The following is a 25,226-nucleotide window of genomic DNA, read 5'->3' on the forward strand; positions in this document are numbered from 1 at the left end:
AATGATCTCTAATCCATAAATCTTTTAGCTTGAAGTTTGATGGATTCTCTGTATCATAATATGCGACTTTTATGCGAAAAAACAGCAGAAGAAGAAGAGACAGAATTTTAAATCACTTCAAACCGTCCCTCTGCTCACACTTTACACCTTCTAAGTGAATCACGCGCTCATAAATGTCTGGAACACATCTGAAAACCCTTCACGAATACATAACGATCAAGCCAAGACACAATTCAATACTTTAACGAAGTTGAGCAAGCAATTACTAATTGTAATGCGCTTTGCAGGCAGTTTTGGGGGTGAAGTTGTCGTCACCTTTGGACACTTTCGGCTTGTTCGGCTCTATTTTTGCTCAATCCTGCGACACCCTGTCGGCTCTAATGTACCTTCAAGGCGTTTGCGCCCAACCTTAAGCAGACGAACCTGCTGGAGTAAAGCCAGTGTAATCACTTGACAGTGTTGTAATGTTAAGCCTCCGGCGGCTTTCCAGCTGACAATTAACAGCCGCCTCATCCCCCTTCCAGTCTCATAGAAATCAATTATTTTTGCGATAAACACTATCAGCTCGGCGCGACAAATTATGGATGTAAATTGGTTTTTCAAGTCATTTACATAAGAACGCGGACAAATTTACATAGGACTGTGTAACTCAAATTTACATGCCTTCCTAGCCTTGTATAGATCATAAGCTTAATGCGGCACTAAAGGCTAGAGATCGGAATGGGGGGTCATTAATTAGAAAACCAATTTCTAGCGAATTGTTCCGTTTATCACCTCGACTTTGCGGGGATTTGTTCAATGTACAATAGCATGAAATATGCCGCACTCTCAATTAACCATCATTGCGTAAAGTCGCCCGATTTCCGCTTGAAGAATGGGAAAATTGATCAACAGTTCCAATCCACAATCAGTGGGGCTGTTGACTCAATTTTCACCAAACGAAAACACTTTTGACGAAGTCCTTCTAGTCAGGTTGACCCTTTTGGACCTCAACTTTCGTCGCGTTCTTTGCCCTAAATTGAACACACTCTGAAGCTCTCGAAGAGCGCAGGTTTTTCCAAAAAACTTACAATTTAATCGGTAATGGAACACGAAAACACCACAAATCAACATGCAAAGTTCGATAAATTGACAAACCCAACTACAGATTCTTCCAACATTTACTGCTATCTATCAAAATAGTTCTTACTTTTGGATCTTTTGCGGCTACCATTATTCAGCTTCTTCAACTGCGTTGAGATAGAAACTAAACTAAATTTTGGGGCCCTTTTATAGAGCCAATCGATCACCAGCCCTCAATCCAATAAAAGAAGCTGTACCAAAAGCCATGACATTTTGGCGCATTTTCCATAAAACTGAGCGAAAATTCCCCCCATAGAATTCAATAAATAAATAGTCGTCGGTCTTGTTTCGTTGCTTCGGCCCATTAAACCAGTGTCTTTCATTAATTTAAACGGCATTTTATTCGTTTACTTCGCTTTTACAGCTACGTCCCATAAAAGAACCATACACCATAAACCATTTAAGGTGGTGCTTTTGTTCTAATTACGGGAAATTGTCCTGTAAAATCGTCGTAAACTGACCAAAATAAATTACAAAACGTCTCATAACTTTCAGCTTTATATCAGCACCGCTGTCGTCTTAACGTGGACTCGTGGACACGATGTTCTCGCTGCTTTATATGGCAATTAAAGCAAACTTTTGCATTTGTCGGCGATTTTTCTATAGTTTTCGATTAAATAAACCGAAACTAATTGGCCGGTTTCACCTTTCCGATGCACTTTTCGCAACTTCATTGTTCAAAAAGGTTGCCCGAACCTAATTGAGTCTTACTTTAGCAAATCCACGAGTTCGAAGTTTTAAAAGGTTAATGTGCGCGCCTTGAAACTTGGAAACATCGAATAGTCGACTCGAACCCATTACATTATTTAACAGATTGCCTATTTGTGTTTCTAACGTTGTTTACGTTTTATTTATTTATTGATTTCTATACCGAATTACAGCCGAAATCCATTAAAGTTACCCCAAGTGATTAGCTATTGTTTTTTGACCCCAAACTCTACACCCTCCAGAGTGAAATCAATTCTTTTGGTCTTTTGCTTGTATCCCGTATTTTTCTTGCAACATTTCAAACTCAGTTCAAGTCGAAAAATTGTCAATTTTTAACTAACGACTATATTTTCTTAGTTAAAAGAGACAATTAGACAAAGAAAAATGTTTTATGAGAGTTTCCTTATAACGAATGCTGAATAAATTGCCGTTTTAAAAATAAGCGCTTTTTCAACTAGAGCATTCTGTATATTTTCCTCTAAATTATAGAATTTCAATTTTCCATCACATCAGACCACCAAGCAATTTGGATTTTTTCCAATTGAAATCTCATAAATTACCAGGCGAAGACAACGAAACTAAATTTGCACACAATTGAGGCATTTAACTGAAGTACCTAAAAAGGAGAAAGTTGAAACCTGTAAGAGAAAGTTGAAACTCAAGGCCTTTAGAGCACTTTTCACAGCACTTTTCTCCAGAGTTGCCAAATAGCAGTGATTTCTTTGCAGCGTTCATTTAGAAAAATGATCTCAAATTTCCTGCTAAGGATAATTAATCAAAGTTTTGCAAATAATTGAGACCCTGTTCTGGAGCATCTAAATGTAATAGTTGCATTCTTCAGCTCTAGGGATTTAGGGGCAATCGCACTTTCCCTTAGAGCAAATAACTAACTTTGATTTCGCCGCACAATCAATTATTTTTTATTTAAAAAATGTTTCTGGCAAAGCAAGCGAAATGAAATTTTCACATAATTGCGGCACTTTCTGGAGCATCTAATAAAAAAAAACTGATATCTGTAGCTTATCTCGCTAAGGAGCTACAGTACTCCTTTAGAGCAGATAACCAACTTTGATTTCGTCGTAAAATCAATTTTTTTTATTCTCAAAAATTTCCTGGCTAGGCAAACGAAACAAAACTTCCACATGTTTAAGACACTTTCCTGGTGCACTTAGCAACAATAGCTTAAGGCGTTTAGGAATTACAACGTTTCCTTCCAGAGCTGACAAACAACAGTGACTTCTTTGTAAAGTCGATTTTGGAAAATTTCGTAAAAATTCTTAGATAAGACAACCTACACAAAATTTGAGTGTAACTAAGACACTTTCCCAAAGCACCCAAAGAAAAAGGCTCCAATCTGTAGCTTAAAGTGTTCAAGAGCTACAGCAATTTGGTTCAGAGCAGATAATCAACGTTGATGTCGTAGTAAAATCGATTTAAAAAAGGTCTCTGAAAAATTTACTAGCAGGGCAAACGAAACAAAACTTCCAGATGTTCAAGACACTTTCGTGGTGAACCTAAGTAGAAAGTCCAAACCTGTAGCTAAAGCCAAACTACAGCACTTTCCCCCAGAGCTGATAAACAACGATTTTGAAAAATTGCCTAACATTTCTTAGTCAGGACGACGCAAAATTGTGAATTACAGATAATTGAGACACTTTCCTAAGGCATCTAAAGAAAAAATTTAAATCCTGTAGCTCCAGGAGTCTAGGAACTACAGCACTTTCCTTCAGAGCAAATAACAGCTTTGATTTCGTAGAGAAATCCATTTCAAAAAATTTCAAAAATTTCCTAGAAAACGAAACCAAATTTATAGATATTTAAAATTATTTCTTGAAGCATCTAAAGAAGGAAGTTCATACCTGTAGTCAACGACGTTTATCAGCTACAGCACTTTTTTCAGGGCAAATAACCAACTGATTTCGTCGTAAAAACGATTTTTCTTCTCAAAAATCTCCAAAATTTCCCCGCAAAATAAATCTAACAAAATTCGCACATAATTAAGACCGTTTGTTAAGGCATATACAGAAAAAAAAATCAAACCTGTAGTTGATGGCGTTTAGAAATTACAGCACACTCCTCCAGAGCTGACAAGAAACAATGATTTCCTTGCAAAGCCAATTTAGAAAAACTCTCTAAAATTTCATGGTGAAGCTAACGAAACTAAATTTGCACATAATTAAGACCCTTGTYTGAAGGACCCCAAGAAAAAAACKGAAAATTCTAACTCAGGAAGTTTCGAAACTACATGACTGAAACTGTTTCCTGCAGAGCCGATGAYAAACTTTACACTTTGCTTTCGTAGTAAAGTCGATTTTAAAAATTTTCTAAAATTTCCTGGCGAAGCAAACGAAATTTTCACATAACTAACAGACTTTYTKGAAGCATCTAAACCGAAAAAATGAAACCTGAAGCCAATGAAATTTAGAAAACTACAGCACTTTTYTTTAGCGCAGATAACCAACTCTGATTTCGTCGCAAAATCGATTCGAAAAACTCTCTAAAATTTTCTGGAAAAKCAAACSAAAAAAAATTWGCACATMTTTAAGACACTTTCCTCAAGCATATTCAAGAAAAAAATTCAAATCTGTAGCTCATGGCGCTTAAGAATTGCCGATTCCTCCAGAGCTGGCAAGCAACAATGAAATCATTTAGACCCGGCAAACTCAATTTTAAAAAATTCTTGCAAATTTCCCGGCAAAGCAAGCAAAATGTTCACATAACTAACACACTTTCATGAAGCATCTAAATGAAAAAAATGAAACTTGTAGCTCATGCAATCTAGAAACTACAGCACTTTCGGACAGAGCCGACAAGCAAGAATGATTTCCTTGCAAAACCAGTTTTGAAAATTCCCTAAAATTTCATGGCGAAGCAAGCAAAACGAAATTTGTACGTAATTAAAACACTTTGCTTCTCGTTCGATTTGCTTTCGGAAAATCCTCTTTGCTCTTCTGGCGAAGCAAAAAAAACCAAATGAACTTGCGCAAAAATATTGTTTGCTAGCACTAACAATTGCGGAGTCAGAGCCTATAAAATTATGGAAAATTAGACATCCTGTACACTTTAATTGACTTTTGACCCTTAATAAAACACATTTAAAACCGTTTTAATTGAAATTAACCACTCTGTAATTTTTCCGACTGAAAATAAAGCACACAAACGGCCGGCCACAAATGTCGAAAAAAAGCCAGACGCCTCTCGTAATTTCCAACTTTGCACTTTTACTTTCAGATAGGAATATTAAGACAAATGACTGCCAGGTAACTTCTTATGAGAATTTATTACTCTAATACGCTCTAAACTCGGAAGTAAATTTCCTAGTGGAAAAACATTCTTCTTTGTTGCAAGCCCATTCGTCGGATTAAGGATGTTTAACCTCGTTCTTGTTAGCGTTTTTAACTAAATTGCTTCGCTACCGGCTGCTTTATGGCTACTTTGCACGAGGAATGTCTTCATCGTATCCAGCAAAAAAGTCCAAATAATCCCGAAAAAGTTGATACATCCCAAGTCAATTTTTAGCTGCTTTCGTCGTTCACAGCCAAATCTCGGATGAATAGCAGAAGGAGGTCCCAAGACGCGAAATGACAAATTTTCTCCAATTTGCGCCGCTATGCAAATACGCTTTAACTCTAGATCCGTTAGCTCTTTGTTTCCCAATTGAAAAGCCGGCGCACTTCTAATTTATATTCGCCCAAAAATCCCCGCGGAGATTTAACAGCTTTTCGAGTTTCGAACAATAACAAAACAGAGATCGTCTTTATATAATTCGCGACAATCCTAGAGCCTCGATACAGTCAAGGGTTGTTTATTCAAATTTTCATGCTCCATTGTACACCGTCGACCTTTGTTTCGTTAAATGCTTGACGATTTTTTTCGGCGCCCTGTTGGGTTGAAACAAAAGCCATTAGTCACTGTTCTGAAGCTAAAACACATTGGGCTAAAAAAAGTTACCCCTAATAAGGGTCCAATTATCGAGTTCGAAAGAAGGGAAAAGCCGGAGGAGGAGAATCAAGTTTTAAAACTCCCGAACTAGTGGAACTATCAATCTTTTTCGGTCACCCAATCTGTTCCTCGGACTTCGCTTAAGTAGCTTAACTTCTGATAAAGTTTAAAGAAGATACACCGCAGTCTGTCATCATTATAGTTTTCTTAGCGCGCTTAGTTGAAAAGAAACGCAGTTTGACCAGTAATGATCTGGATTTTGGCCTTCATTCTTCTAAAAAAACTTCCCCCGAAGACGAAAATAAGCAATTGAAAAAGCCTCACGTTTACATCGGTTTACGGCTTAAAAAAGCCAGCAAGCAGGAAGCAGCTTGGCGGATAAACACCAGGAAAAATTAGTATCGGTTGCCGAAAGGGGCACACCGACACACCATTAATATAAACCATCTTTAAAAAATCGGCATTTTTCAGAAATCAATGACACCTTTCCCACGTGAACCCGATTCGTCAACGAAATGTCCAATGTTGAAGCGAGTGAAAGCCGAAAAACAAAATTACCTGTTTTTCCAGGCTCCACTTTAAATCTTCCTTGCGAGGTTTTAAGGCGATGAAAACGCAATAAACCAGAGAGCGCAGGAAGTCAAATAAATTCTCCCTTGTATTGCGGATTACCCTTATTATTTGTTTGTTCCCATCAACCTGTTTATCCCGCGAGATCAACAAAAAAACGAAGTTAAGCGATCTTTCCGGCTTGGGTGGGAATAATTTTGTGGGATTTTGTAAGCGCACATACATTCACATAAAGCTTGTAAATAAGCATTTTTTCCAAATCAGTTGCCTAATCGATCGCGCGCCAGTTGCAACATCCATTACATAATTGTAACGTTCCAACGGTTGTCTATTTCATTTTTTAAACTTACGTGCGCTCACGCTGACTTTAAAAGGAACGGCAACCGGTTAAAAGAGTCTTTTATGCCGGTTTTCAATGGATCAGCAAGCTCTCGTTTTTCCATTGACCGCCTTTAAATCTATCCGTGTTTTCAAGGAACGGAAAAAGGTTTTCCTGTTTGTAAGATATTCAATTCGTCTAGGATCCGCTACGGGCAAAGCTGTGCGGAAACATTCATGCCAGTAAGCTAAATTAATGAATAGTATGCAGAAAAATCACTGTCTAACACACGTAACCGATTCATCGATGAATTAAATTTTTATTAATTCCTGTGCATTTACAGGGTGTTTCCAATGCGAGCAGCAGGCTTATAACGCTACCTACATATGCAAAAAAAATTGTAGGTGTCTTTAATGAGAAAGTCTGTTTGCAGCCTCGGTTTTCGCTTTGAATGTGCTCGCTATAAAAATATACATAATTATTTAAGTTTGAAATTGGTCTCGCCTGTCGAAATCCTCCACTGAATAAAAAACGTCTTGCAGCAATTGAGTTCTCCTTTGTCAATATTAATTAATAATTATCTAACAACAATCCCACATTAGTTCTGTTCTTCTGTAGTTGTCTCTCTCGCAGTCATTGCAAATAACTTTTAGTCAAGACAAGACACTTTTTAGTGAATGCCGGCAATTTTAGACAACAAAACTAACAAATTAAATGATAATGACCAACGAACGCAAGAATTGCCAATTTAAAAAATTATCTGAGTTAATTAACTATTTTGAGTGTAGAAACCCAATGGAACAGGAAAAATGTAAAAGATAAAAACCAGCAGTTATAAAGCAAAACTTACTAAATTATTTAATTTTCTACGGTTGGTGACATTTGGACAGTGTAAATTTGCATATAATGTCATTGTAACTCACTATAAGCAAACTAAAGCAGAAACAGACAAATTGGTTGATTAACATTAATTAAGTGCCAGTTTTGATGAAAAATAAGCTTGAAGAACCCAAAATAGCCCGACTTTTTATGAATTCTAACGAAAACAGCGATTTCATCTAAATCAGTTTAACAAAATTAACTGACACTGACCGAAAACACTAGAGTATCAGCACAACATTGCAAACACAGAGAAAACAGAAAAAACTGCAGTTTCCCAGCAAAAGCCCCACCAATTATGTCGTTTTCTACAGTTGGTAACATTTAATTAAATGGCATTCTCCACTCGGCAGTTGTAAATTCGCCTCTAATGTCACTATCATTCAATCTAAACATGCGCGTAGTTTTAGTTACATAAAAGCACGAATTTAGTGAAAAGTTTAAAAAACTGGAAAAAGCTCGATTTAATAACTATTTATAACAGAAATTGCCGATACAGCAATTTGACTTTGTGAATGTGACAATTTTAGCATTTTTTTATTTTTAATACAATATTTATATCTGCATTTTAAGAATTTTTTTTATGGTTTTCTTCTGTTAAAAATCGCGAACTTTTAATTTATGCAATTTAGATGCATTGTGCTTAAAATAAACATTCAAATATCTTGAATTTTCGGCAATTATCAATATTTTTTGCATTAAATAGAAAATCATATTGCGATCAGCTTTTCTTAGTGTCGTTTCATGTGAAATTGCGGTTTTCGATGAATTTTCACTCATTACAATTCACACTGCACGAGCAAAAATCAATGTTTTATAACAAGTTGCCAAACTTCGATCAAAGTAGCAAATCTCAATTCGTCAATTCCCGTTTTGATGAATTTTGCGGTTCAATACTATCAAAAAGAAAAAAATAAAGGTCTAACCAAAAGCAATAAAACTTGAGGATATTCACCAAATGTAACCCAAATAAACAATGCAAGTACAAAGTATAGATTTGGCAAATGCGCGATTTTCTTCGAACTTGCGACAGACTGCGTAGATTGCGGTCTTATGGTGGTGAATTTCAATGAGCGAAATCTGCTCAAAAACCGTAGTTCCACAAGAAACACCCTAAAAGTCGCTAGTAAGTAAATCATCTATAAGGTGAGCATATTGCCGACGGGAGGGCTTAATAACCTAGATAATTACCGTATTTCCTACTCACTCTTTCAAGTGTTAAAAGTGCTAAAAACACAAAAAATTCGAAAAGTCACTAACATTTATCACAAACTTTCATAACTAATCCAGTTGGGTTTGAAAATCTGTTTAACCACCTGACCAAACCTGCTGTTACGCACCTCCACTTTCACACTTTCCATTTGTCATCGCAACAATTTGGTGTCATCCATCAATCCAGATCAAAATCCCAAGTAAATCCCGTTAAATTCCCGTGTAGAACAACCATAAACATGCAGCTGAATAAAAGCGATTCCGACCTCAGTTCGAACTCATCCTGGACCATCCTGCACGGTCCAGACTCACCATCCAGAACAAACTCCTTTGAGAGTGTGAGAAATGAGAAAGTCACCAAGGAGTTGCTCAACGAGGACATTGAAGCTGCGCATTCGGGTAAAAAGTGCCCCAGACCTGACTCAGGAAAAAAACAGCGGAAGACCAAAAAAACGTCCAAGAAACCCCGCTGTGATTATACGAATTTGCTATCAATCATCGCCTGTCTGTTCACTATAACTGGAATTACGTTGCTCACGACCCTTTTCCCGCCCCCTTTCACTGAATCGCCCACTTTGGATCAGCTGCAGCATAGTCTGGCCCAGGTATACGATCACGCTGATCACCCAACCCCAGCAAATGCTTCTGGTAGCATCCGGGCCACCATCAAAGCGATGGAAGTCGCCAATTCTCTGGACTTTCTAAGAGGAGTTAATGACAACGACTTCGACTACGAAGACCCAACTTGTGAGGCAACAGACCACTTCAATAACTCGCTGAAGATCCAAGTCATCGGCCCTTATCCAGACGAAGCGTTTCCAGATCCAGCGACGTTTCAAAGCAGCGAAGAAACAGTGGCGAACAATTCCAGATCTTTGTACGACACTGCAAAAGCGCTGCTGAAAAACTCCAGTTTGCAGATGTTTGTTGCCACCTTGATCCAGGACGTTTGCCTCATTAAGCTGATTAGCGAGTTCTCCAAGCGAACCAGAGATGAAGAAGAACCAGAGCACCCGGCTGAAGTGAAAAAAGTTCGCAAGCTCTTGCCAAAGAAGAAACCCATCAAATCCAAGAAGCTTTCGAAAGCCAAATTGTCCAAAGCCGAGTCTGCGAAGCAGAAAACTCCCTCGCCCGCGCCTGCAGACGAAAACGGAAAAAGTGAGTGCGAAAAAAGGTTCGAGGAGCTCGATAGCAGATGGTCGGCACTGGGGCAAAATCACCGCCAGAAAATCCAGCAAATCAAATCCAAGTTCAGCCAGGAGATCTCTCAGATCAAGGAACAAGAGGAAGAAGGCTTGAGCCGCAAGCAGAAGATCGACTTCACCAGAGAGAAGTTCCTGCAACGCCTCAAGTCAGACCGGGAGGTTTACCTGCGCAGGCTAAGAAAGCTGCGGGACGAAAGGCAAAAGGTCCTGAACGAAGTCTGCCAGAGCTTCAAGACATCGAGAAACCTCAGCTCCAAAGATGTTTCAGTGGGAAACTTTGCCGTTGTCTTGCCCAGCCAGTACAGTTTCACCCAAAAGCTGCAGGAAATCAAATCCAAGCAACTCGAAGCTGTGAACAACCAGTCCATAAGCTACGTGCCTGCAAGTGCCCCCGCCCCCATTCACGCAAAAACTTATGAAGAACTGAGGAAGAAATACGAGGAGAAACGGGCACGTTTGCTGAACAAACGACACATGAACAGGCAGCTGGAGCTTCAAGGCTCCGCAAAATCGTTGCTGGAATCGGAAGGCGGCAGCCAACAAACCACAAGCAGCAAGACGGGAAGCAAGAGGAACCTGAACGAGCTGTACGAGGCCGCATTTGAGCAGAGAAGCAAAAAAATCAAAAAGCAAGACCAACTGAAGTGGGCAAAGAAGTTTGAGGACTTCAAATGGACAACTCCCGATGTGCCACACAAGCAAATACACCGGAGAAAAATTCTACACAAGGGGCTGCTCTAAATCGGCTTTATCAATCTCAATTTTTTTCAAATGCATACGAATATAATATAATCAATAAAAACTGACTGAACTTTCACTTACCTTGTCTGGCGTGTTGTTATCCCTAGGCGATATGGGGGGAGATGAGCAGTTGCCAATTGTGGGCACTCCCAGCTCATAGATGTTGATCATGTGGGCTGCCTGGGCATGAACCATCAGATCCCAAGCATTCTGGAACGCATCCTTGCACTGCACGCATAAGAGTGCTGCTGTTGAATGTTCATCTATTGAAGACCCTGCAAACACGAAGTGTTGGATCTTAAGAATGGCGATAAAATGTTGCGGTAGTCATAATGTTTGCGCCCTGTATGCAGGTGAAGAAAGGTTTTTTTGCGGACACATGCGGTTAAATTGGAGTTTTGCAAAAGAGCTGAATAAAGACGAAGCCGTTGAAATGCGACGCCGCGCAAAAACGCAAAAGCGCTCATGGACAGCATGTTCCTGCCTTAAATGCTGCGCGCTATTGCCAAAACATACTAAAACTGGAAGACAGATTCTTAAAATAAATTAGTCTATACACCGAAGATTTCACATTCACGACCGAAAAAATCAATAAAGCGCTCAAAATTCCCTTCAACAGAACCAAACACTGCATTTGTTCATTGATAAATTTCATTCTCCCTCCTGTATATTTTCCGACCACATAACTCTGGAACGTAGCCGAATAGTAATGCTGGCTTATTCTATGCCACCTGAGTCTTCTATGAATTACTGCTCTTTAATCTTCTAATAGTCGCACTGCATTCGGCCACGAACTGGTTTAAAATGCTGTGACCATCAAGTTTCCAACTTGCTAAGGCGATATTTAAACTGAAATTGGCACGTTGCTGAATCTACAGAAGCTGAGAGTGAAATTCGTTTGTCACTAAACAGTTTCAGTGGAAATACTTACGCGTTTTACTGCTTTCGCATTTGCAGGTGAATCTAAGTTTGCAGTAGTTTTTCTTGTGTTCCAACAAGTCGTGGAGGTCGGAGAACATTTCGCGGCAATTTCCGCATATTAGGATGTCTTGATTGCCTGCAAAAAATACAAAAACATTTGATTGAAACGATGGAATGTTGCCGACAAAACTGTCAAGTTCGGGATTTTAAACATATTTCGAATTTAATTAATCTTTTTTCTTTGCTGAAGATGTTAAGTGAGACCGTCTGGAACTTTGCGCTCAAAGATTCTTCCATTTAATATTTACTGAAGAAAGCGGCAATTGTGAATAAATTACTTTTACTGTCGCGAATTTTTGCATGAAACAGCAAGAACATTTGCTTATGGCTCGATTTATGCAGACGGACTTTGCTCGTCGACAAGCTTTCACATAGTCAGGAGATCATTAATTCTTAGTGGAAGCGGCACTTAAAATTTGCCCAATTTTGCTACTTCGATACAGTTTATGTGTAATTTGCTTCACCTTAACAACGAAAATATTGTACTCAAAACTCTATTTGGCAAATTTAAAAATTTGATCCTACAACTGAACCGATTGCTTTTCGCAAATTTCTCACTTCTAAACGCCATGAAAGCATTGCAGATTGTAGACGACACGTAGTTCTGCGAATATTGAAAGTTTCGGTTCACGCGATAGCAATCCTGATCTTTAGAAAATTTTGAAATTCCGCCCCAAGAAGCAAGCCGTTTGCTTCTCAAAATGTTCACTTCTAACATTGAAAATTATCAAAATTTCAAACTTCACCAAGTCACAACTTGATATTTTACCCACTTAAAGAAACCACTAAAACCTTAAAAATCCAGAAAAATTCATTCAAATCCCATAAACGGACTAAGTGCTCCTTGCAAATCTTGCACCTCGGTGTTGCGAAAATTCCCACTTCCAGACTAAAAGAGGCAAACATCAAAAAATTTGTCTAGTTTTAGAAGACGCTTAAATCTACATTTGTGAAAATATCATTCGAAACCAACGCGAAATTGATTTTTGGAAAATTTTCAAAATCTGCTCTTGAAACTAGATTAACTCGCAATTGCCCGTCTGTCTTCAGAAAATTTTCACTTCCACACTGAGAGAACCAGACAGATAAAAATTTGACCACTTAAAGAAGACGCTAAAACTCCCACGTTCTGAAAATATCAATGAAAACCAACGGGAATTTGATTTTAGGAAAATTTTCAAAATCTGCTCCTGAAACTAGAATAACTCGCAATTTGCCCGTCTGTCTTCCAAAAATTTCCACTTCTAAACTAAAAGAAGCAAACATTTAAAAATTTGTCTAGTTTTAGAAGACGCTTGAACCTCAATCTTGTGAAAATATAATTCGAAACCAACGAGAAATTAATTTTTGTAAATTTTTCGAAATCTGCTTCTGAAACTAGAATAACTCGCAATTTGCTCGTCTGTCTTCCGAAAATTCTCACTTCCAAACTGAGAGAACCAAACATATAAAAATTTGGTCACTTATAGAAGACGCTACAATTCCCAGGCTATGAAAATATGAATCGAAACCAACGCAAAATTGATTTTTGAAAAATTTTCAAAATCTGCTCCTGAAACTACATTAAACCGCTTTTTGCTCGTCTGTTTTCCTAAAATTCTCACTTCACAATTGGAAGAAGTAAACATCTAAAAATGTTGTCTAATTTTAGAATACGTTTAAACCTACATGTTGTGGAAATATCATTCGAAACCAACGCGGAATTAATTTTTGAAAAATTTTCAAAATTTGCTCCTGAAACTAGATTAACTCGGAATTTGCCCGTCTGTCTTCCGAAAATTCTCACTTCAAAACTGAGAGAACCAGACAGATAAAAATTTGGTCACTTATAGAAGACGCTAAAACCCCCACGTTGTGAAATTATCAATGAAAACGAACGCGAAATTGATTTTTGACAAAATGTCTAAATCTGCTCCTGAAACTAGATTAACTTGCAATTTTCCCGTCTGTTTTCCTAAAACTCTCACTTCACAATTGATAGAAGTAAACTTTTAAAAATTTGTCTTACGTATTGATTTTTGGAAAATTTTCAAAATCTGCTCCTGAATTAACTCGCAATTTGCCCGTTAGTCTTCCAGAAATTCTCACTTCGAAGCTGAGAGAACCAGACAGATACAAATTTGGCCACTTAGAGAAGACGCCAAAACCCCCACTTTCTGAAAATACCAATGAAAACCAACGCGAAATTGATTTTTGGAAAATTTTCGAAATCTGCTCCTGAAACTGGATTAAATCACAATTTGCACGTCTGTTTTCCGAAAACTCTCGTGTCAAAACTGAAAGAACCAGACAAATAAAATCTTGGACATTTATAGAAGACGCTTAGAGCTCCAAGTTCTAAAAATATAATTCGAAACAAGCGACAAATTGTTTTTTGAAAATTTTTCAAAATCTGCTCTTGAAACTGGATTAAATCGCAATTTGCACGTCTGTTTTCCTAAAACTCTCGCTTCAAAACTGAAAGAACCAGACAAATAAAATCTTGGACATTTATAGAAGACGCTTAGAGCTCCAAGTTCTAAAAATATAATTCGGAACAAGCGACAAATCGATTTTTGAAAAATTGTCAAAATCTGCCCCTGAAACCAGGTTAATTCGCAATTTGCACTTCTGGCATCCGAAAATTGTCACTTGCAAACTGGAAGTAGCAGACCCATGATAATTTGGCCAGTTATAGAAGACGCTTAAACTTCCACGTCCTGAAAATTTCATAGCAATCCAACACCAAACCTGCTTTTGGCAAGTTTTCAAATTCTGCTCCTAAAAGTAAATGAATTCGCATTATGCACGTCAGCCTTCCCAGATTTACAACTTCCTAACATTAATGGATGTCTACTGTATATTTTCCATGTTTATACATTTTTTTCACATGCAATCCCCGAACATTTCCACATCAGGCAACGTTCAGCTAATTTTTTCCCGATTTGCAATTTCATTCAACCACCTTGAAGCGCATATTTTACGCGACAACTCCGAAAAAAACTAAGAAGAGTAATAAAAATACGAGAATATGTCAAGTCGGACGTATTTTCCAAAACGCTATAAAGCTGAGCCGGTTTTCATTAATGTGGTCCGTGTGAACAGCCCCATTTTCACAATTTCTTTTCCGCATAAATCTGCCGCTAACCCGGCTGGTATTCCCGAGTTTATTTTGTTGGTTTAATTATTGTGTTTTTAGCCTTTATTACCTAAATTTATTATGCAGTTTTTGCGCGCACAAAAACTACTTTATAATTTAGTTGTGCTGGGAAAAAGTGCTACGGTCAGATTTACGGCTTTATAGTTTAAAACCTTGAAGGTGTTGAGCGCTACATTTTATGGCAATCGTGTTATTTGCTGCATTTTTGCATCGAAAAACACCGATACAAATTGTAGAATTTAATTCCCAGCAGCTGAGATAAGTTGAATGTAAGCTAGTCGTGAAATGCTCTGGATTCTTATTGGAACAAATGCAAGAAAAACAGATAAATTAAGTTTATTGAATAACGGTTTCACATCGAAAAATTTCGTAACGAGACACTTTGAACGAATCCCGGCTGATTTATTTGGTCGATGTGGGAGCATTTCGCTTGAGAAAACTATTTAATTTTCTCACACCGAATCGCAATTTCTGATCTAATTTATAGCCGTGATTAATGTCGGTTTGAAACGAACAAAATAAATTATTTTTTTATCCACACACCAAGGTGAACTCGCTTTGCTGTTCACACCAAAAGCTCAACAAATACCAAAAATCCACTTACTGTAGACTTTGAACTGATCCAACGGTGGCACTAAGGTAGATTTTTGTATCTGGCAGGTTTTGCCATTTCTTGCGGACGCTGCCATCAGTCTCTGTCGTTTGATTGGAGGCGCTAATCTTGTCGGACCAATAGGAAACGCTGTTGATGCATAATAACTGAAACAAAACAGATGCAAAAGTTAGGTGTTGGTGGTTATTGCTGGAAACTGTTGAGTCTTCCGGGCTTTAACAAGCTGGGACAAGAAGATGAAAAAATGTGTACTTATTCAACTCTTCTGATATTGAGTAAATCCAGCTGGAACAGGGGAAAGACTTTTTGCTTTAGCACGGAGACGCAAGAACGAAGACGAGACAAGAAAAACATGTATCTTTAAAAGCGATTTTCGGAACGACTCAGATCTAACAGCGGCAGTTTATCAACTAGAGAAAAGAGAATAAACAAATACAAGCGTAAGAAAGGAGTTAAAGATGACATATTAAGAACATTACTTGGGTGAAGCTGATGCTTGGTTGCTGCCCCGCGTAAACCATCTCTGAAGACGCAACCCGCTCATCCTGGCAAAACATCGGGACCAAATTATTTTCCAAAACGCGCGAAAAAACCGAAAAACTCCCGAATTCCACTGGCCAGAGGCTTTTTGCAGGCAGCGAATCCAGTCGCATGCTTCGTTTAACTTTCCAAAGATTCGAAAATGCCCTCCTTAAGAAAATGATAATTACCCAAGTCAGCAGTTTCCGTTTAATCAAATTAGAGCTATTTAAGTTGCTGATCGTTAAAGTGAATCGCTGAAAATCCAGGTTTTGCCCGATGGAAAATATTTACTTTGTCTGCCGGATTAAGACTAATGATACCATTAAACTGCAAAAAATGACTCGGCCAAGGTGTTTTCTTTGCACGTCAGTTGCCATTTCGCGTAATAGTTGATGTTGCTCAATCATCACTTCTACTGCCAGTTTGACTGTTTTGCAATTGAAAATCGGTCGACAAAAACCCATTTGCTCTAAAAGCAGCAACGGAGAAAAAAGTTATCACTGCACGGGGACGTAAGCTCGTTTTTCCATCAAAATGCGCTTTATTTCTCCTACTATGGCAGATTGTTTTTGCAATTATCCGAGTAAAAGGCAGAGCCGACAATTAAATATGATGCAGTTGCATTGTTCGGTGGAACAGAAATCAAATCGAGTACTGACGGCTTTATAGCAACAAACAGATAAATCAAACACAAAAATTGCGATTTATTATTGCTTGAAAAGCGACTAAGAACCCAACTCTTAAGTTAGCGCAATCGTATCAATTACACAGAGAGAAAGAGAGAATGCAAATGACTTCGTTACGTCCTGGTGGCAAAACCGGGCGTGGACAAATCCAAAGCAAAACGTAAAATCGGCAAATAATAGAGCAGAAAATACGGCAAAAAGCCGGACAGACTTGCAGTTATCAAACAAAGGATTGTGTCGAATCTTGTTCCAGGCAAATTCGAACAAAATGCCTTACGTTTGGCGTGCACAATTCCCAGGTGATCCAGTTATATTCGCACAAAGTGACACTTGGCTCTTGAATGCGATTTTCCATTGCAGCGACGGATTTTCGCGTTTCATTGTCAGGACTTTTCCATACAAGCAACTTGTGTATCTTCATTATTTTACCGCTTTCACCCTAACTGATACGTGCATTTTGCGGAGTTTAACACGGTAATTTTTCAACGGGTTCTAAGTGCAGATCAAATGATCCTAAAGGAGATGGAAAGTAATTGGATTCTACCTGGCGCATAGGTGGTAAACAGAATAAAATGCTACGCTGCTCAATGTTAGTAGAAATGCGGAGCTCCTTCTCAACTACCGGTTTTTGCAAGACTTTCGAATTATTTTTCTGGTTTATTGAATTTTGCTTATTTTCCTTTCCTCTGAAACAACTTGATAGATTATTTAAATTTAGGTTGGTTTTGAACGAGTGAAATGTAGGGCTAAACTTGAGAGCCCAGTGACGCTGCAAAGTACCTTTGCTAGTGTGTGCTTCTTAATAAAACCCTTTATTTGCTCAGGCAGGATTTTCAGCAAATGTTCTTTTATTAATCTCAAATGCAAGTTTTGAAAAATCCCACACCCTTTTCACACCCAGTTAAATTATAATTTCAAAAACAACACCATTTAAGCAGCGCCATTAAAACGTAATGCGATTTAGGAAATATTTTTATCTTAGGAAATAAGCCAGTGTTTATGCTGAATTCGATCCATAATTGCATTTTTTTCTGCCCAATTAATTAAAAAGTCAAATTCCATTGCAAATCGTGGCTAAAGTATTGCAATAAAGCAAGTCAATAAATTAGAAAAAACATAAAATGAAAATCGGGATTTCTAATTAATTGCAAATCTGCCAATAGTCAATTTCCATTTATTCAATATACTTCCACTTATTTAATATCAGTCGAATCGCCATTGGAAATTCAAATGGTGGCGTTCGAAATGCCTGAGATGAAGTGCAAATAAGGTGTCAACCGGCAATTCTTTCCTGAAATCTAATAGAGGAATGTCGCTTTTTCGTTTTCTCGTATAATTCGACTTTGTCTAGAGCCGGTGATAAATTCGAATTCAATCCAGCAACGGAAAGCGTTTACTCCGTTCCTATTGATCTCTATCTAATAGTGTAACGAGATCTGACGCAAATATGAATTTATACACAGGCCAAGGGAAGCCAGACGATTTTCAAGGCAGTGGAGATTTTTAGACTGTCGAATAGGTAAATTTATCGGGAGGATTTCGGTTTGAAATATTAAACAAACAGCTTGCAATCTACAGTTGGAGACTTTAAAATTGATTGCAGGTTTGCCCAATATTTAGTGACAAAAAGCAAAATTCCGCGAATAAAATTAAATAAGGAACATGTTGGCAACGGCGAGAAGCGAACGGTGCAGAAAATCGGCAACAGCGCGCGGAGTAAGATGTAAGGCATTTTGGAGGCAAAATTTGCGTACACTGTTTATATCTAAGAACACTTTAAGAGACGTCTCAAGCTCTCAAGCTCTCAAGCGTCATTTGACTGCTTAGATCAAACAGTAACTAATTGATTTTAAAACATTTATTTTTTTGTTTTCTTAGATGTTTTTTTTTTGCTTACCGATTAACTATTCGTTTCAAACTAGAGATTTCCGCGATTTCTTGAACATAATTTTTTTTGCAATTTTTGCACTTTGTAGGCGAAAGGTTGAATTAAATTATTCGAAAAGTTTCGAATTTGATCCATTCTCAGAGCATTTTACATAGTTTTCCAATCGATGCGCGTGTTTCTTGAGCGCCATTCATACGATTTTTGAACATTTTCTTGAAAAAATAACTTCTTCGTTTTAGGATAAGTTGGGAAATTGCCGACTTTTGCATGTCCTAAGCAAAATATGAAATAGATTTTTCGAAAAGTTTCGAATTTTGCCCATACTCAGGATATTTTCAAACTCAGCGCGCTTTTCTCGAGTGTTATTCACATACGAAATGTGTCAGCTTTGTTAAAACATCATTTCTTCGCTTTAGGATAAGTTGGGAAATTGTCGGCTCTTGAATACGTAATAAATTACGTCACAAGATTCAAACTTGGACCATCTTCAGGAAATGTTTCAACATTTTTCGAACTAAGAGCGTTTTTCGGGCGCGCTTTTCACGCGATTGTTGCACATTTTCATTAAAACTAGCGAGATTTGGATTTGGCAGGTAAACCTTTAAACTACTTACGCTCAAAGCTTCGAATTTTGACAATTATCAGGGAATTTTGTAGAATTTTTTAAAACAAGCGCATTTTTCGGGCGCCCCATTTATGCAATTATTGCACATTTTCATAAGAAAATAATTTCTCTCATTCTAACTAGTTAGAAAGTTGGTTTAAAAAAGGTTTGAAAAAGGTTTAAATTAATCACGCCCAAGGTTTCAAATTTTGACCATTTTCAGGACGTTTTTCGGAAACATTGAAACTAAGCGGTTTCTTCTCGAGCGACATTTGTCAGCTTTTCTGCAAAGAATTATTTCTTCTCGCGTTGGGAAATTCTCAACCTTTGAATTTTGTAGGCAGAATTTTTATAKATTTATATTAATATTGTATTAATACATTATATTTTCAAAAATTTTCAAACTAAACTAAACGCATTTTTCTGGAGCGTCATTCAAATGCGAAATTTGCCAATTTTTTTTAACAAAATCATCACTTTGCTTCGGTATGAGCTTCGAAACTGTCGATTTTTCTATTTTATAGCCAAAAGTTGAGCTAAAATGCTCCGAAAGTTTCGAATTCTGACCGTTATGAAGACATTTTTCAGAAATTCTCAAACTAAGCGCGATTTTGTCGAGCGTTATTCWCAAGCGAAATTTACCAGCTTTTCTAAAAAATAATGTTTTCGCTTATGGGTACGTTGAGCAGTTCCAAACTCCTGGATTTTGTAGGCAAAAGTTTARATAAGTTTGTCCGAAAGTTTCAAATTTTAGCCATTTTCAGGACAGTTTTTGTTTTAATTTCAAACCAAGCTCGTTTTTYTGGAGCGCCATTAAATGCCAATTATGCGGTTTTTCTTGAGAAACTAAATTTCGTCACTTTGTGATGAGTTAAGAAAATCTTAATCTTGAATTTTATACGAAAGTATGGAAATAAATAACCCTGAAAGTTTCGAATTTTTGACACATTCAGAATATTTTTCAGAATTTCTCAAACCAACAGCGTTTTTCTTCAAGTAATGGACAACCTTTTCCTTAGAGACAACAAATTCTTTGCTTTGCTTAGATTAACTTAGCAGTTACATAATTGCCAATTTTTGAACTTTGTAGGGAAATATTGGAAGAAATTATATTGGAAGTTACAAATTTTTACCATTTTGAGAAGATTTTTCTAAAATGATCAAACTAATTACGTTTTCCTGGGCATCCATTGCAAATTTTGCACAAATTCTTTGAAACACTTATTTCTCGACTAGGAGAAAAATCTTATCAGTTTCATGCAGTTTTCACGCTCCATTTACCACTTTAATTCGAGCTTTAATTTATCTCTAATTTCTTTCTTTTAATCTCACCTGCACGTTTCCTTACCGACTTCCATTCTTTTGTCCAACAAGATGAAATAAAACCTTCTTCAACCCACCTGTAGGAATGTTTGTGGTTTATTTCCCGATAATCATCGACCGGGAATATTTCACCGGTGATTGCAACGAGGGCATAACGAAAACAAAAAAAAATGGGGCAGAATTTCAATCTGCAACCTGCCATGGAGGGTGTGTAAATTTGGACGGTACATTATCTGGAAATAGAGCGACAGTGTATAAAGCACGACAAACAACACCTCGGATTTGAAATCAGATGCAAACCGTACAGGTATTTTCATTTCCTCTTTCGGAATAGAATCCGCGAACTGCGAATATAAAATATCATTGTTTGCAAATGTCGACGGCTCCAATGGATCCGAAACGAGAGTCTGCAGTTTTTCCATAAAATCAACTTTAATGAGACTTTTTCCGCAATGCGCTAGTGATTTTTCTATGGCCTATCGCATAAATCACCCACCGAGATATAACAATTCCGAGCAGTTTTAATAGTTTTGCAAATTGGATAAAACTCATTTAACTTTGGAATGGACTAATACACTTTTAACGCCCCGCTATTTAGTATAATAGTTTAGTTCAGAAGAAAACTGGAATTGCTGGATTGGCCACCAATGAGAACAGTTTAATGCGACTAACTAATTAAAGTGCAGGATTCCCATCTTCTATTGGCAATAAAATAAAAACTGGCTGTTTTCTAAACATCTTGATAAAGGAAGTGTTCCTACAAGTCCGACATATGCAATGCTAGAGCTTCATATTTCATTACCCCTATTAGGGGGTGACTGCAGAACGAACACGTCACTACTAGTTTACGTCGAGATGAAACATGTTCTGAGTGCAGGAAATGAACATATTTCAGATATATTCCCGTCACCGACGCTCGCATGCAAAGCCGCTCTGGATTGCAGACTTTAAAATAAATAAAAACGTCCCCGACATTATTATTATTATGTGGCCGTATTTCGTGTTTGTTATGGCGACTTGGCAATATATTTCAATTTAAAATGATCATTTTTGAAACGTGCCACTGCACTCAATTCAACATGGCATATATACGAACTGACAAGCTCTGGGTTCGATCACTTAGTAGAATTTGAGTTTTAAAACCTTAAAAATTCTGGTAAAGTAGGAAGATTTTGTGAGTTTCTTTTGCCCGAAAAACATCAGCTTTCAATCAAGAATGTGCTCCAACCGAAATGTTGAGAAAAGTCAGTCGGCACAAAAGAAACTTTAAAAAATCAAGAAGGGAAATAGACTGGAAAAACTAAGGATATAAAGAAGTCAGTCAGGAAGTGAGAAAAAAAATTTGAAAATTATTCCAGATGAATCCTTTCACAAAACGAAGCTCAGATTGTAGCGGCGGAAAAAGTCCCTGAAATAGCAAAGAAAAATAAACGTCTGAGAGAAGAAAGAGCCTTAGACAATACGAGAATCTCCTCTAAATACTCTTAAGCCGCATTGAGCAGCTTTCCTGCATCCGAGTAAAAACAACAGTCAGTTAGAGATCCAGTTTTCCAGCGAGACGAGGCTACAACTAAAGACAGTTTTAAACCATGTTTCCAAAAAGGAGAATCAAGGAAATGTATTTTGTGAACCTTCGTTCAAAATCTCGCAAATAAGCAAAACTCACGGGATGATCAACGTCCTCAACCGCATCGAATATAAACATTTCTTGAAAATTAAATACTCTGTATATTTACGACAAGGCATTTGCGTGTCTAAAATTACAGGAACTTTTTCCTCGATTTAATTTTTTTGTTTGTTCTCGAAACGCTCTGTATATTTTCTGGAATTGTTGATACCACGGATTCGACTTATTTTATAAGCTTCTTTCGGACGACGTTTAAATAAAGAGAACTACACCCAAACGCCCTGTATAAGTTTTACAACGTAATTTAGTTGCGTTGATAATCTGCTCACCATTTAGATATTTTTTGTGTTTAATTTCTTTCTTTCTTTTTATTTTCCTCACGCGCTTTTATTTGCAATTTTTGCAGTTCCTCATCGAACAGAAAATTTTTGAAAAAATCCTGTTGAGAATTTTTTCAAGGCATCATAAAAATCGGGAGGTTTCACACAGAATGAAGAACAATCGAAAAACCTAAACAACGCGAAGAAGGAAAAGCGGAAGTGTTTAACAGTATATTTTCCACAGCGTTTAACATATTCTTTCACTCTAACATAAAAAATCGTCAAAAACTGGCGTTAAGCAAAATTTACATTTTCAGTAAGTGTGAATTTGGTCGCAAAAATAATAATTGAGATCCATGTTTGGTTGAGTAAAATAGCCCCAAAACGTGAATCAACGTGCTTGAAAATGTAAAAACATTTAAACATGTAAAAACATTTAAAGAAAAATTGATCCGAAAATCATGATTTTATCAGCTGTGAAGTAATTTTCGACATTGTTTCTTCAAGTTGCGTCTTACTGAAGGGTCACTAATATGTCGCTTATTCTTATTTTTTTAAAGTTTGTATTTTTATATTCATATTACTTGTTATCTTTCACGAAAGCAACGGAAATTTCACATAAGAACCGGAACAAAAAATCGAATTTTAAGCAGCAGACTAACACAAGGTTAATTTGAAGTTGTAAATTTTTCCTCACAGTTTTTGAACGTATTTGATAGTGTGTTTTATTGTCAATATTCACTTTCTGGATATTTCTAATATACTCTTGTTTTGAGTTCTTTATGTTTTGAAATTGCATAAATCCACACAACATTAAACCGATCCAAAAGGTAAAAGAAAATGGCAAAAAATCAGCAGAAAGCAGTTTTCACACCGGTCTCAAAAATAACAATCAAATTTGTTCGCGAAACCATTTTTAAAGTTGCATGTGTTGAAGACTTATAAATTTGTCGTTTATTCTTATTTTTCTAGAACTTTGCACTTTTCTGTATTGGTTTAAATTCAGTTTTGCATACGGATTTACTTGGTATCTTTCACGAAAGCAGCAGAAAATTTACATAAGCAACGGAACAAGATGATTAGAATTTTCATATTTTTCATTTTGTTTTTTGCACATTCATTGCAAGGAGGAACTGGATTCAAACTGCTGTAAATAGGAGGACGTGGAACGATTTGATAAAGGAGTGGATAAAGGACAGGCTGAGAAGAAGAAAAAAATAATGAAAATAATTTTTTGACTGATTATTCAGTAATAAGTGCGGGCTTTAAGCACAGATTTTTGGCGACAACGCATTAATGACTCAGGAATTAGTCAGAAACCGATTTTTGAGGTGTAACTGGTGAAAAATTCTTGCTATATTCAAGGTTTTTTCCGCACTATAATCATGAGCGCATTTTCATTATTATTGAATTGTCACATATTTAAATACAAATATTAGACTTAAAAATGATTTTTCCATGTTGGTGTTAGTGTTTACAGCAGACGGTTTTCACAGTTCCCACAGCGGCCACCACTTCGATTTCCACCCTTGCATTTAGGGGCAGTTTGGCCACTTGAACCGCTGATCTTGCTGGATAATCCTTGGTGAAAACTGAAAAAACGCCATTAAAACCTGGGCATTAACAACAAATTTCCTGCCGCCGATAATTTGACAGAGAAAATGAGAAAATTAAATAACCTTTAATATCCGCTTAACCGTAATCGAATTATTGCGTCATTTAGGGGGCGAGGCCTCATGATAAACGATCTAGTCGACGCTCGGCCTACTCCTCAAAAGTAATTTTTAAGAAAATTTGTGCGTTGAGAATCGCCCTTCCGAACTTTTCCGAACAGTTCGTAAAAAGCATGACAAAGTGCTAATAGCTTTTTAAAAGAGCGTAACGCTGCCGTAAATTTATCTTGAGGCTTCTTCGCGCCTACTTCTGTTATTTAATTACTATTTTTTCATTCACCCAGGCAGCAGGTTAGGCAGAATCAATTTTGCCGCAAAAGATTTATTCGAATTATTTGCCTTTTTATGGGTTCATTCATTTTTTGCTCTGGTGCAACAATTTGCTTCGGTAAAACATTCTAGAAGTGAAGTTCACTAATAAGCAGACAAAAATATCAAATGAAGTTAAAATTTGGAAAAAATAGTAAAATAATTTTCGGAAAATTGGGGAGGCGAGCACTAGCCACTCCAACAGATTTTTAGGTAAATATTAATAGGACACACTTACACTCTTTGTAAACCTCATTGATAGAAGAGAACTCGTTCATATCGCTCATAAAAATTGTGGTTTTTATCACTTTATCATATGCCGAATCAGCGGCGTGTAGAATTTCACCTAAATTTCGAAGAGCCTGTCTGGTCTCGGTACTCACATCCCCTTCCACTAGTTTCATCGTGTCTTTGTCCAGTCCCAGACATCCGGACACGTAAAGGGTGGACTCCAAAACAACACCCTGACTAAAAGATTTTTGAGAAAAAATCGCTTTTACTCAAAATTCGAGTATCCTCAAATGCACGTGCGTGGTTACTCACTTGTACGGTGCAATAGGTCTGGGCGCGTTATTCGTATTAATAATTTTCCTGGTCAAAGTCATGACTGTTTTACGAAAAAAAAAAAAACTGCACGATTTTCGGACTAAAGTTGGAAAAACTGAACAAAAACGTCTAACTGACAAGTCAGCGACATGCGAAAGAATACTAATAAATCGACACAACGTTCAAGACGTCTGTGGAATAAATGCGTAATGAAACTGATAATGAAATTATTATTAATGAGTTACGAGAGCAACTGATAAAAGCACAGAAACCGACTGGATTTTATGGGTTAATAGT

The 25,226-nt window shown here is 37.2% G+C and overlaps 2 protein-coding genes across 4 annotated transcripts in view; both read right to left on the reverse strand.

Moving 5' to 3' along the window:
* Positions 1 to 25,226, reverse strand: part of LOC109544081 (heterogeneous nuclear ribonucleoprotein C-like 3) — a 115,305-nt gene that overhangs the window by 1,896 nt on the left and 88,183 nt on the right. For all 3 annotated transcript variants that reach the window (XM_019914114.2, XM_019914117.2, XM_019914115.2), the window contains 3 exons: positions 15,423 to 15,577; positions 11,630 to 11,755; positions 10,780 to 10,973 (listed from right to left, as the gene is read on the reverse strand). In XM_019914114.2, coding sequence (XP_019769673.2) covers positions 10,780 to 10,973; positions 11,630 to 11,755; positions 15,423 to 15,577 — 475 coding nt within the window. The remainder of the gene's footprint in view (positions 1 to 10,779; positions 10,974 to 11,629; positions 11,756 to 15,422; positions 15,578 to 25,226) is intronic.
* Positions 23,629 to 25,208, reverse strand: LOC109544083 (rutC family protein UK114). The gene is made up of 3 exons (XM_019914118.2): positions 24,927 to 25,208; positions 24,622 to 24,851; positions 23,629 to 23,993 (listed from the first exon to the last, which is right to left on the reverse strand). The coding sequence occupies exons 1-3, from the start codon at positions 24,986 to 24,988 to the stop codon at positions 23,869 to 23,871; spliced, it is 417 nt and encodes a 138-aa protein (XP_019769677.1). The 5' UTR covers positions 24,989 to 25,208; the 3' UTR covers positions 23,629 to 23,868.

Source organism: Dendroctonus ponderosae, unplaced genomic scaffold (assembly GCF_020466585.1).
Source record: "Dendroctonus ponderosae isolate FM_Combo_2020 unplaced genomic scaffold, Dpon_F_20191213v2 Dpon_F_20191213_4, whole genome shotgun sequence".
In the NCBI taxonomy this organism is placed as follows: Eukaryota; Metazoa; Arthropoda; class Insecta; order Coleoptera; family Curculionidae; genus Dendroctonus; species Dendroctonus ponderosae.

Bases quoted from the DNA above. Each gene is read 5' to 3' on its own strand.
- LOC109544083 (XM_019914118.2), bottom strand. From the start codon at position 24,988: ATGACTTTGACCAGGAAAATTATTAATACGAATAACGCGCCCAGACCT. The intron at 24,852-24,926 runs GTGAGTAACCAC...AAAATCTTTTAG, and splicing joins AGACCTATTGCACCGTACAA to TCAGGGTGTTGTTTTGGAGT. The intron at 23,994-24,621 runs GTAAGTGTGTCC...GCGTTTTTTCAG, and splicing joins CAATGAGGTTTACAAAGAGT to TTTTCACCAAGGATTATCCA.